Here is a 13,986-nt window from a genome sequence, read left to right on the forward strand (position 1 = left end):
TGAGTAATAACTTTTCCTTAAAATAGTCTAATTAAGGGATTAGACTAAAATTCAAACAGATATCTAATTCATACGCAGATATCTATGAATTTCTATGACAATGTAGGTCAGAAGTTATTGCTTTTAATTAAAAATTTTTGTTTATGTTTACTTATGTATTTGGGAGAGAAGAGAGAGAGGGAGAGAGAGAAAGTACAGGAGCACAGGAGGGGCAGAGAGAGAGAGAAGGAGAGAGAGAAAGAATACCAAGTAGGGTCCGCGCTGTCAGTGCAGAGCTTGAGGCGAGACTCAAACTCACAGTGAGATCATGACCTGAGCCAAAATCAAGAGTCAGATGCTTAACTCACTGAGCCACCCAGGGACCTGAGAGGTTGATTTATTTCTCAAGGAAAAGTTATTATACATATATATGTATCTTCCTGGTTTGCAATTACAATAGATATTGCTATTCCCTCATTCAATATTTTTTCCCATTCAACAATATTGCCTTCAATTTCACCTCTCTTAATTCAAAATCATTTGAGGATACATAAAATTTTGTCCATCTGTGAACATTAGCTTGAGAAAATAGAGACACTTAGAATAACAAATGAACCACATGGACTGTCCTAGAACAGATTACAAAAAAATTATACCAATCACTAGACTGTCACCATTTTTAAAGAGAACAATTTAACACTCTAATCTGGTTGTATGTATCACAATGATCTTACAAAAAGAAAGTTTTTCTTTAGGTTCAGATGAATGAATTTAAGGTCCCCACCCACCCTTATTTATCTACTGAGGAGTTAGAAAAAGAAGTTAACTATTCCTTAACTAGCTCTTCACACAGGTAAGAAAAGATAACCACTTTTTCTAATCTTATCTAAGTAATACCATTCCTTTTTCAATTTTTTAGACTCTGAAATTTAAATTATTTCCTGTCTGTAATACAGTCCTTCAATCATTTTTCTATGTTCCCCTGTATCATAAAGGGCAAAATAAAGGCCAAACAAAACACTGCAATACTAGCTACTTTCTTTAAAAAACTCAATTCCTTAAAGGTATTCTATAACTTTAACTCATTTGTACTAGTTGTTTCGTTTTGCTTTTTTAATTCCAGTACAGTTAACATACAATGTTATATTAGTTTCAGGTGTACAATACAATGATTCAACAATTCTACACATTATTCAGTGTGCCCTTAATCCCCTTCACCTATTTCACCCATCTCCCTCTGGTAATCATCAGTTTGTGCCATATAGTTAAGAGTATGTTTTTTGGTTAGTCTTTTTTTTTTCCTTTGTTCATTTGTTTTGTTTCTTAAATTCCACATATGAGTGAAATCATATGGTATATGTCTTTCTCTGACTTATTTCCCTTAGCATTACACTCCCTAACTTCATCCACGTTGCTGCAAATGGCAAGATTTCATTCTTATTTATGGCTGAATAATATTCCATTGTGTATATATAACTACACCAGTTTGCATTCCCACCAACACTGCACAAGTGTTCCTTTTTCTCTACATCCTCATTAACACTTGTTGTTTCTTGTATTTGATTTTAGCCATGTTCATAGGTCTGAGGTGATATCTCATTGTGGTTTTGATTTGCATATCTCTGATGATGAATGATGCTGCATTTCTTTTCATACTTCCGTCGACCATGTGTGTATGTCTTCTTTGCAGAAATACCTATTCACGTCTTCTGCTCATTTTTTAATTCATTATTTGTGTTTTTGGTTTTGAGTTGTGTAAGTTCTTTATATATCTTGGATACTCTTTATTGAATATGCATTTTGTAAACATCTTCTACCATTAAGTAACTTGTCTTTTAGTTTTCTTCTTGATTATTTCCTTTGCTGTGCAGAAACGTTTTATTTTGATGTGTTCCCAATAGTTTATTTTTGCTTTTGTTTCCCTTGCCTCAGGAAATATATCAGAAAAATGTTGTCATGGCTGATGTCAGAGAAATTACTGCCTATGATCTCTAAGATTTTTATGGTTCAGATCTCACATTTAGGTCCTTAATCTACTCTGAGTTTATTTTGGTATATGATATAAGAAAGTGATCCAGTTTCATACTTTTGCATGTACAAGCTGTCCAGTTTTCCCAACACCATTTGTTGAAGAGACTGTCTTTTCCCCATTGCATATTCTTGCCTCCTTTGTCAAATATGAGTTGATCATATAATTGTGGGTTTATTTCTGGGCTATTTTATTCTATTGATCTATGTGTTTATTTCTGTGCCAGTAGCATACTGTTTTGATTACTATGGCCTTGTAGTATATCTTGAAATCTGGGATTGTGATCCCAGTTTTGTTCTTTTTCAAGACTGCTTTGGCTATTTGTGGTTCCATACAAATTTTAGGATTGTTTGTTCTAGTTCTGTGAAAAATACTGTTTATATTTTGATAGAAATTGCATTAAATCTATAGATTGCTTGAGTAGTATGACATTTCAACAATATTTGGTCTCCTAATCCATGAACATGGAATGTTTTCCATTTGGTTGTGTCATCTTCAATTTCTTTCATCAATGTTTTATAGTTTTCGGAGTACAGGTCTTTTGCCTCCTTGGTTAAGTTTATTCCTAGGTATTTTATGATTTGGGGTGCAATTATAAATGGGATTGTTTTCTTAATTTCTATTTCTGCTCTTAAGTCTTAAAGACATGCAAAGGATTTCTGTATATTGATTTTGTATCCTGTGAGTTTACTGAATTCATTTATTAGTTCTAGTAGTTTTTTGGTGGGGTCGTTAGGGTGTTCTTTATATGTCATTTGCAAATAGTGAAAGTCTTACTTCTTCCTTACCAATTCTTGTCTGATTGCTGTGGTTAGGATTTCCAGTACTATGTTGAATAAAAGTGGCAAGAGTGGACATCGTTGTTGTATTCCTGATCTTAGAAGAAAAGCTCTCAGTTTTTCACCACTTAATATGATTGTTAGCTGTGGGTTTTTCAGATATGGCCTTTAATACGTTCAGGTATGTTCCCTCTAAGCCTATTTTGTTGAGGGTTTTTCTCATGAATGGAAGTTGCACTTTGTCAAATGCTTTTCCTGTATCTATTGAAATGATCATATGTTTTTTATCCTTTCTCTTGTTGATGTGAGGTATCATGTTGACTGATTTGTAAATATTGAACCATCTTGCATCCCAGGAATAAATCCCACTTGATCGTGGTGAATAATTTTTTTTAATGTATTATTGGGGGCTCTCTGTGCTTCCTGGATCTGAATTTCTATTTCCTTCCACAGATTCAAGAAGTTTTCAGCTATTATTTCTTCAAATAAATTTTGACCCTTTGCTTTCTTTCCTTCTTTCTTTCTTTCATCCTTTCTTTCATTTTCATTTTTCTTTTCTTTCTCTTTCTTTCTTTCTTTCTTTCTTTCTTTCTTTCTTTCTTTCTTTCTTCCTTTTCTTACCTTTCTTCCTTTTCTTCTTTCTTTCTTTCTTTCTTTCTTTCTTTCCTTCTTTCTTATGTTGCAAATGTTATTATGCTTGATGGTGTTGCTGATTTCCCTAAGTCTATTTTCATTTCTATTATGCTTTTCTCTTTCTCCTGTTCAGTGTTATTGTCTTCCAGTACTCTGTCCTCCAGGTCACTGATCATTCTTCTTCTCTAATCTACTATTTATTCTACCTACTGTATTTTTAATTTCAGTTATTGAGTTCTTCATCTGATTGTTTTTTGTTTGTTTTCTATCTCTTTGGTAAGGGTCTCACTGATGTCGTCCACTCTTTTCTCAAGTCCAGTGACCATCTTTATGAACATTACTTTAAATTCTCTATCAGGCATATTACTTATTTTCATTTTATTTACCTTTCTTGCTGTGATTTTGTCCTGTTTGTTCATTTGGGACATATTCCTCTGTCTACTCATTTTGTCTAACTCTTTGTGTCTGTTTTCATGTGTCAGGAAACTCAGCTACATCTCCTACTCTTGAAAGTAGTGGCCTTATGAAGAAGATCTATAGTGCTCTGCAGTGCAATGTCCCCTATTTACCAAGACCTGGCACTTCAGGTGTCTCCTATGTGTGTTGTGTGCACCCTACTGTTTTGGCTGAGCCACTTTTGCCTTCAATCCAGTCATTTGCAATGTGTCTTTTTGCCTTGTGGGCAGGGTTGGATCCCTGTGTTGTTAGTGAGCCAGCCTGAGGCTGCCTTGGGCTTGATTTGAGTCAGACCAGGGATTTGCCAGAGATGCAGTGGCACCAAACTGCAAAGTGCTTTCCCTGTGTTGTCCCTTGAGAAGCTTTTGTCGGTGGGCAGAGTCTGCAATCAACCAGATGTCTGCCTCCAGACCATGACTGGGACTACAGTTGGACTAGTGTGTGCGATTATCTTCTCCTCTCTCTAGGGCAAGAGTCACTTTGGAGTGGTGCTCACAGTTGGGACTGCATGCACACTGCCATCCTGTGGCACCACTTTGGGTGTGCTCTGGCCAAGGATGCACTGCAGGGGTTGTGTCCGCAGAATGCAGGACCTGGGTGCACTCTTAGCAAGTTAGGCAGGGCATGTTGGTGCTGTGCTGGTTCTTAAAGATGGCCATGTATCTAGGCTGGGAGGGTGGGGGAAGAAAATGGTATTTGCCAGCTCTTTTGTTCTTGAGGAAGTCTCCCAAAGATCCCTACCCCTCCAGCATGTGCTCTGAAATTGGCAAACAAATCCTCCCATATACCCCAGCATTTTCCAAACTGCTGTTTCTATGCTGTATCTCTGTGGGGCTATTTGTCATGCTGTTTCTACAATGGTGGGGACTTAGATTCCTATCACCCTCCCAGAGCTGAGCCCACAGATTTTCAAAGTTCCACGTGGTAAGCCCTGCTAATTATAAGAACTTGCAAAATTCAGCCCCTCTAGTTTTCAAAGCCAAATGTTATGGAGATTCATCTTCCCTTTGCTGGTCTCCCATGCCTGGGATGCCTGGTGTGAGGGTCTGCTCTTTTCCCTTCTTTTGTGCCCAAGACATCCCTCTGTTCCACAAACAGTCCCGCCATTTAGCTCCTGACCACATCTTCACCCTTCCTATTCACTTCAATGTGCTCTCTTCTCTTCATTTAACTGTGGATAGTGTGTTATCCCAGTCTTTGGGTTGTTTTCTGGGTTACTTACACGAATGTGGGTGTTATCTAGTTGTATCTGTGGGACAAAGTGGGCTTAGGATCTTCCTACTCCACTATCATCACTGGAAGTCTAATTTGTGTGACTAGTTTTTTAAATAAGAGCTCAGAAGCACATCGAAGTGGCTTCTTTATAAAAATAAAGGCCTTGGTTCATAACTGACTTTTCTAGGCACTGAATATCTTCTCAGCTCTGTCATGAAAAAGTTTACTTTGCTTCATTTTATCAGCCCTTCCCATGACATCTTCTTCATCCCTATCTACCTACCATTGTTCTCCAGGCATTGGGCATTGGGCATTGGGCATTGTGCTGAGGGGCAATGAGGGAGCACATCTGGAATCACAGCCTTTTTCATCAACACTAGGTGCTCTATTCAATGACCAATGCCAACTTAGTTCAGATGTTGATTAAATCAAAGACGAATTCTAGTTCTTTTTGTCAATGTCTAGAATAAACTTAAAGTGAACTATATGGTTATATTTTCTCCTTGCTTCTTTATGCTTTTCATTTAGATTCTATCCCCAATGATACTTCTCAGCATCTATGGGGAAGAACTTTTCATTAGTTTTATTTTTTTATTGTTACTATTATTGTTATCATTATTGACATCACCAATAAGTGAAAATAATGTTTCTTTGGCTAGCTGGTATGTGGGAAACACCTGCTGAAGTACCTAGCATCTACTTCCGAGTTCTTCTCACTATTAGTAGCTGCATAAAGAATACCTCTTTCTGTACTCCCCTTGTAGATATTGGAATAAGGGAGAAACAAATACCACTCCATTTGTGTAAGGTTGTAAACTCCTGGCCTCCAGGAAACGAAGGGCCTATACACAGAGCCAACAGCTTAGTGTTCACATTCTACCTACTCCTTAGAAATCTGCTCTTTGAGCCAAACTGCAAAAGAAAAACAAAAACTGTCTGTTGTAAAAAGCAATTTGGGTAAGTCAATAAATTCCTGCCAGGAGTTAAACCCATTTAAATATATAGTCATAAGATATATATTGTGATTGGCCCTTTAGAAAACACTACCATTAACTATACAATGAGGAAATTATGGCATCTGTATTTTGAAAGAAAATCAACTCTATATATTATGAACCACTCTGACAAAAATAAGAACTTCATTAATTTAAATGACAGGTCTACAAGCAATTTCCATAGTTTTATATAAAGTCCTTACTTTTCAAGTTAATAATTTAAGTTACAGGCAGATAAATTTTAAGTGTTATATTCGTTTAATTTTTTTTTATTTTGAAATGAGTTATAATGAATATTCACTTTGTAAAATTTTTTATCTTGAAATAATTTCAAACTTACAGGAAAGTTACAGGACAGTTGTAGAAAGAACTTCTATTTTGCCTTCACTCAGATTTTTCAAAGATTACGATTTTAGCATATTTATTACCTCCCTCTTGCCGCCAGCATCCCTAACACACCCATTATAATTGGTCTTTTTCTGAACCATTTAAGGGCAAGCCACAGATATGATGCTCCATCATCCCTGAATATTCTAGTTCATATTTGCTAAAACAAGAATTGTGGCCAACATATTCACCACATAAGCTTCCAAATCAGGAAATCATTTTAATAGAACACTGTCATTCAATCCACAGACCATATCAACTTTAACCAAATGTGCTAACAATGTCATGTTTTCCTATCTGGTCCAGGATCCAACACAGGATCACATGTCATATCTCTTTAGTCTCTTTCAATCTAAAGCAGTCTTTCAGTTTTTCTTTTTCTTTTATGAACGGGACAATTCTAAAGAATACAGTCCTCTCATTATGTAAGAGGGCCCTCAACCTAGGTCTATACAATACTTTCTCATGGCCAAATTCATGCAATGAATTCTTATCCAGAATATCCTGAAATGAGGCTGAGCCCTTCTCAGCTCAACAGTCAAGAGACACATAATGTCAATTTGTCCTACCTGGTCAAGTTGGTATTTACTATAACAATGCCATTTTTTTGTTTTGTAGTCAAGTGAGTATTTTGGTAGGAGATATTCTTAGATTACATCAATATCCTATTCTTCATAGACCCTCCACCCACCAGTTTTAAAACCTTTGATGACTCCTACCTAAATCAACTTCCACACTGGTGGCTGCCAAATGGTGACTTTTCTGCATTTATTCATAGGTGTTCTATATTAAGAAGAGATTTTTCTTCTCCCCCTTTATTTACTCATTTGTATCAATATGAACTCAGGGATTCCTATTTTGTTCAATGGTTTATAATCAATTGCTATCTTTGTTTATTTTCATGCTAAAATTGTCCCACATTTTGGCCAATGGGGGCCACCTCAAGCTGGCTCCTCTGTCACTTTGGTATGTCAACATCATTTGTTAAACATTTCCTTACTTTTGGGCACAATAAGATGATCCAGGTTCATCATGTACTTTCCCTGTGCTGAGCCTTGAACCAGCACTACTTTCTAGGAATCCTGATTCCTTTTAGGAAGTGTGGTATTTAGAAACCAATGTCTTGGCACTTGGTATGATCATTGCCACTGGAATGTCATAGTTTTCAGGCCCTCTTAAGGGGACAGAGCTAGAAAATATGTGTCTGTATATTCATACATACACAGTATCTATATCTATTACTCTGCTTATATATATTAAAATATTAAAAAAAAAAAAAACATGAGTTCATACTGATTCCTCCAATTCCAATCTAACACCTCAGGGGTCTTTCTTTTCTTCTCCCTTTCTATGCTTATAAATTCCTTTCCCAATGGTAAGAAACATAGCTCTTATAATCCTCAATTTATTCACTCATTTCCTCAATTGATTTACTCATTTTTTCAATATAACCAGTCTCCCAACCACAGCAGCCACCTCTGTACTTGCTTCCCTGTCACTGGCATGCCAGTGGCTCCAGGACTAGAAGAAAAAGGGAAGGAAAAGTAAGGGAAGGCATGGGAAAGACAGAAAGAGAAAAAGAAGGAAAGAGGAGGAAAAGAGAAATGGAAAAAGGGAAGAGAAGGGACAAGAAGAGAAATGGAAAAAGAAAGAAAAGTGAAGCAGATACTTACTTTTAAAACACCTTCCACAGCCATTTTCCCTTCATGTCCTAGTAAGATAGTGTATGGATAAAGCCACTGGATTGCATGTTTGATTGACATCATAGGAAAGGAATCCTATTTAGGAGCAAAAATACACAGGCATGAAGAACATCCAAAATAATCACAAAAAATTTATCTGAAATGCATATTTGACATATATGACATATCCAAAATGTATATATGATTATAAAAAATAACCAAGAGGTTTCTCATATTTTCCACAAGTCCACAAAAAATATTCATTACTCCCTCTTCTTTTCCTGTTCCACACCCTTTCACTGGGTAAGCCTACCCACCCCCATCTTTCAGCTACCATCTATCTGTTAATGGCTCCCATGTCTCAGTATCTGGTCCTGAGCTGTAGACTCGAATTCTCAATTGCCCAAATGTGACCCTTTAGATATCCCATTGACCTCCATTCAACATGCCTGAAACTACATGTCTGAACATGTTTCCCTACCCTATTCATCCCAAAGTATGCTCTTCACTTGTATTCCTTGTTTTTTAATGTTTATTTAGTTTTGAAAGAGAGAGAGTGTATGGGTGGGGAGGGGAAGAGAGAAAGAGAGACAGAATCTGAAGCAGGCTCCAGGCTCTGAGCTGTCAGCACAGAGCCTGACACGGGGCTTGAACCCACAAGCAGTGAGATCATGACCTGAGCTGAAGTCGGATGCATAACCGACTGAGCCACCCAGGCGCCCCTATTCCTAATCTGAGTTAATCGCATCCACATTTACTTAGTTTCATAGTTATAACTACAAAGTTAGAAAGTGTTTATTATTCTCAAAAGTTTTCTCCAAGTTAAACTGCTTTCCCAACAGGGACAATTAGAGAAATTTCAGCATAGGTTGTCCTGTAGATGATATTATAGCATTTCTGTCAACATACTGAAGGGTGTGATAATGGTTCTGGTTATGCAGAAGAAGGTCTTACGACTTTTTCCAAGTTGCATACTAAAGTATATAAAAATACTGATCACAATTTACTTTCAAATGGTTCGGAAAAGAGAGAGAGAGAGAGAGCAAACAAATGTGGCAATATGTTAAAAATTGGTGATTCTACTTGAAGGGGTTATAGATGTTCATTTTACTGTTTTTGAACTTTTATTTTTAGATTTGAGAACTATCAAAGTAAAATGTTCCAAGCAAAAACAAAAAGAACAAAAAGCAGATGTGATAAAAAGGAAGAGAAAAGCTGTTCTAAACACAGAGGACAGTGCGAACAATACCTGTGAAACCTAACTCACTGAGTCTCAGGAAACCTAAATGAATAGGAACAAAAGTTTAAAAATAAGTCTCTTGTCTCGGCAGTATCCGTACTACCTGGGATTACGCTCTCCTTAGCACAGTCTCTCACTGACTGTTACAACAGTTTCCTATTTGGTCCGTATGCAACCAGGCTCTCCCCGTCCCTCCTCCCTGCCCACAGAGGTATCTTCCTCCAACATAGAACTAATTACTCCATGCTTCACCTACTTAGTAATATCTAACAGGCCACTTCCTCCACACCATGAAATCCAGACAACTTCACTCACCATGCAAAACACTTCACGATAAAGTTCTCACCTCTCTCTTCACCCTACACGCTTGCACTAACGATACAATTTATCATTCTTCAAACATACCAAGCCCGTTTGTGATTCAACACCTCTGTGCATGCTGTTCCCTCTGCCTGGAGGGCATTTCCACCAATCCTGACACGACCGTCACAACCTTTGTTAAACTGTAGTGGACAATGTTTACACTCTACCAAACACCTCGGATCTGTTTTTATCTTTTCTGAGCCTCCCACCTTTCCCTTTCAACAGCTAGCTGCTGCAGGGCTTTTAAAGAAGACTACTTTTGAACTCCCAAAGCCAGCTTTGCTCACAGCCAAGAAAGCAGCTAGTGCCTGGAAATTTGTGTCCCTTGTGATGACCCACTGACCAATGACTGCTGGTGCCTGAGTGCGAAAGCCCCAGCTCCCTGCCTCAGGCTGCAGGCCGCCTCTGCAGGCTCCTCAGGCCTCTCCAGGCTGAGTCATCCTTCTCTCTGTGGAGTTTTTACCTGAACTGCATGTCTACCTACCTCCCTCCTAGGCTATGAGCTCAGTAAGGGCTCACAACACATTGCTGGTCTCCGTACAGTATACTGCACGGCATGGGTCGGCGAATCTCAGGTCTTGTAATATTTTTAGAGGAATATGACAAGGCAAACTGAAATGATGAATCCCCAAGGATTAACTTTTAAGTTCTCTTTGCCACATTTGGGTATACAAGTCATTAATTTATTTTATACATACCAGGATTTGAACTGCAGCTGGTAAACTATCTAAAGGAAAATCTGGAAGTCCGAGAGTAGAAGATTCTTGGGAACAGAGAGTGGTGGCAAAGGACAAGAGCTGAGAGATTCTAGGGGAAAAAATTAAGTAATGTTAAATGCTATTCTAATAGTTTTAATGCATAAAATGCATTCACTTGTTAAACATAAAATAGCTGAGGCATCTTAATTGATATAAAATGACATTTACTATTAAATTCTTTTTTAAAAAAAATTTTTAATGCTTACTTATTTTTGAAGGAGAGAGAGACAGAGCATGAGTGGGGGAAGAGCAGAGAGAGGGAGACACAAAATCCAAAGAAGGCTCCAGGCTCTGAGTTGTCGACACAGAGCCTAACATGAGGCTCGAACCCACAAACTGTGAGATCATGACCTGAGCCAGTCAGACGCTTAATTGACTGAGCCACCCAGGCACCCTGACGTTTACTATTAAATTCTTAAGAAACAACAGCTTCATATTATAATATTCTGTTTAAAACTCAGAGGCTGACTAGATACACAGACATATTTCTTAAATCTATCACAACATGTGAGGTTTTTCACAACCTGGCCCAAATTTATCCTGCCAGCCTCACCTCCCTCCCTTCTCAATCCAAACCTGAACCCCAGCCACCAGGAGTTTTTTATAGCCGCAAGAACAAGGCATACACTCTCATATCCCATGCTTTAAAAATAATTTCTTAGGATTCGTTAATTCCATTCTTTATATGGCAAAAGCCTACTCATTCTTTAGGATGCTTCTCAAATGCCAATGCCTTTTTGAAATTATGGCCCTTACTATATAATGCTAAACTAATGTATTCTCATATCTTTAAACTCTACTAGATCTTGAGTTTCTTGTCTCCAAAGATCATGTCTTATTAACTTTATCATCAGCACTTACCACAGTTACTAAAAAATTCTTCAAAGCATAGTTGTTGAATGGATGAATTAATCAATGTGCAAAACAAATAAACAAATTCAATGTTAAGTGTCCAGATATTTATATAAAAGTGTGTGCGTGTGTGTGTGTGTATGTAGCAGAAATACTTACTTCTCAGCAGAAACATTGGCTCCAACTGAATATAACAGTTTAAGTTGGTCCTAAAATAACACAGAAACATACCAAATCAATAAGGAATGTAACAAATCAAAAGCAAATTTTATAGACACACTTCATACTTTTAATTAAGCAGACACTATGTAAGTAATAGCAAAAAAAAAACATTGTTTGATACGCATCATTTTCTAAAAATTAGCCTTTTTAAGCCCATCAGATAAGTAATGCCCCAATAATTTTTCTTCTGAATTTCCAGAGATTTTCTTTACCCCATATCCTTTTCTCTCCATTAACTACTGAGAGGGACATACAAACCTAGTAACATTTTTATAGTAACCAAATACAAATAGACAAACTGTTTAAAAAATAAATTATTCTTGTTTGTACTTACCTTAAAGGGTAGATAATAAATATCTCTGGCCTGAAATCGAGAACGGAGCGGGGGGTCTAAGGGATTCCCAGAGTACTTAGGCACTGGCAAACCCAAGGCAATGACTCGGAAGTTTTCACTAACTCGAACAAGCTTCCAAGCATCCAACTCTGTTTTGGTATGATCCTAAAAGAAAGAGATCAAAACTCACAGCACCAGTGATGCAGATTACAACTGCAAGAGCTGCCCGGCTGCGGAATTTAGGCCCTGACTGCTGAGTAAAGTGTATCTGAGAACAACCTCAAGACCAAACCACCAAGGAAGGAAGCAAAGTCAAATCAGGAGAAGGGTGCCAGGGAAGGCTCATGACATGAAAACTGGTGTTGAACAGACAAGTAGCTAACACATCAAGGAACAAAGAAAAATGTGGGTCAGACCTCCAAGCTGTAGTCATTAACACAGAGAAACTGAGTGAGGAGAGTCAGAAAATATACTGGTTCAGACTAGAGAATGTAAAAAGGTAGTCCTAGACAGACTTACTGCTTACTGGCAGAGAAGAGACTGCCCCGTGGACCTCAAATAGACAACTACATGTATGGGTACATTTCTGCCAAGGCATATTAATAATAACAACCAACATGTGCTGAAAACTCACTACACGGTAAGTACTTTCAAAGAATTTTACTCATTTAACTTTTATCAGAATGCAAATAAACACTTAATTCCTTTTTATGGATGAGCAAACTGATGTTCAAAGGAATTCTATAACTCCCCATTGTCCAGCAACTAGCATATTTTGGAGTTGAGAATGGAAATAGCACAGGGTTTGGAGTGATAAATCCTGGCTCTAGCGCTCAGCATAAACTCTAGTGAAGTGACCAAGAGCATTTTATTATACCCTCTGACCCTCAGCTTTGTCATCCATAAAGTGGGAATAATATCACCAGCATTACTATGGCCATTATAAAAACTCAACTTGACAGTGTATGTGAAAGCAACTGGTCCACAGTAGGCACCGGTTAGATGTCATGCCTTCCCTCTCTGCCTGACCCTATCAATGGCTCTTCACTGTCCTCAGCTGTTGGAACTTATAAAGTTTATAAGAACGTGTACATGTTCATTCTGAGAGACAAGTCCTCAGTTTCCAGTATATCTTCGGGGGGTCGGGGGATGCAGCCCATATGACAGTGTAGAAACTCTTAATGGACACTCAAGGCCCTTCCTGGCTGGATTCATGTCCGAATCTCCTAGTCTCATCAACCACTGCATAGCCACCCCCTAGCCTGCCTTCCCCAACCCTGTGCTCCAGTTCATGTCACAATGGTGGCTCTCCAGACACACCATGCTACTTCACCAACACTGCCCCACTTGCTTGGAACGCCTTTCCACTTCGCACAGCAGAAATACAAGCGTCATTTAAAGCTCAGCACAAAGAACATCGTCACTAAAATGGGCCTCTTTCTAACCCCTCCCTCCATCAGAACCATTTTTGTACCCCTCCGCTCTATCCTATGCAAGCTTCTACCATTATGCATGTGTGCACTGACTTCTGTTCATTACCACCTCATGCTGGATCCAGGCTCATGAGAGGACTTATTACCTCTTAAACATAATAGGACAAATGTTTTTTGATTGCATGAAGTAATTTAAAACATAACCAAACGTATGACCCCACATTTAATTAACAGGACTAACAGTGATACTATGTCACATGTGCTAGAAAACAAGAGTCTGGATCTAGACCATCTGAAAAGCCAAGAGTGTAATCTTCAGAGAGCTAAATATTTTTATTTTCCACTTACCCAAAAATAATAATCTGGATATAAATGAAATTTATACAGACTGATTATATCCGTTTTTCCATAATAACAAAATTCTACTACAAACACCTCTATGAAACCATTAACATTTTGAGACATTCAAATTTAGTACATTGAATCTAGCTAGAAATAAGTGGGACTTAAATGGTGTTGAAATCCTTTTATCATAGAAATTGTCTTAAGGTGGTGATGTTCTGTGAAGGGATCTTGCCTATATTCTATGACATTCCTATGAGACAGATTCTATAAATATAGAAATGACA

General features: G+C 37.8%; 1 protein-coding gene across 1 annotated transcript in view; it reads right to left on the reverse strand.

Moving 5' to 3' along the window:
- VWA8 (von Willebrand factor A domain containing 8) overlaps nt 1–13,986 on the reverse strand; it is a 363,559-nt gene that overhangs the window by 277,274 nt on the left and 72,299 nt on the right. The window contains exons 6-9 of the mRNA XM_053899178.1: nt 11,925–12,089; nt 11,528–11,577; nt 10,457–10,565; nt 8,147–8,251 (exon numbers count right to left, since the gene is read on the reverse strand). Of these exons, the coding sequence (XP_053755153.1) occupies nt 8,147–8,251; nt 10,457–10,565; nt 11,528–11,577; nt 11,925–12,089 (429 nt within the window). The remainder of the gene's footprint in view (nt 1–8,146; nt 8,252–10,456; nt 10,566–11,527; nt 11,578–11,924; nt 12,090–13,986) is intronic.

Source organism: Panthera pardus, unplaced genomic scaffold, assembly GCF_024362965.1.
Source record: "Panthera pardus isolate Hobbes unplaced genomic scaffold, ASM2436296v1 HiC_scaffold_1, whole genome shotgun sequence".
Lineage (NCBI taxonomy): Eukaryota > Metazoa > Chordata > Mammalia > Carnivora > Felidae > Panthera > Panthera pardus.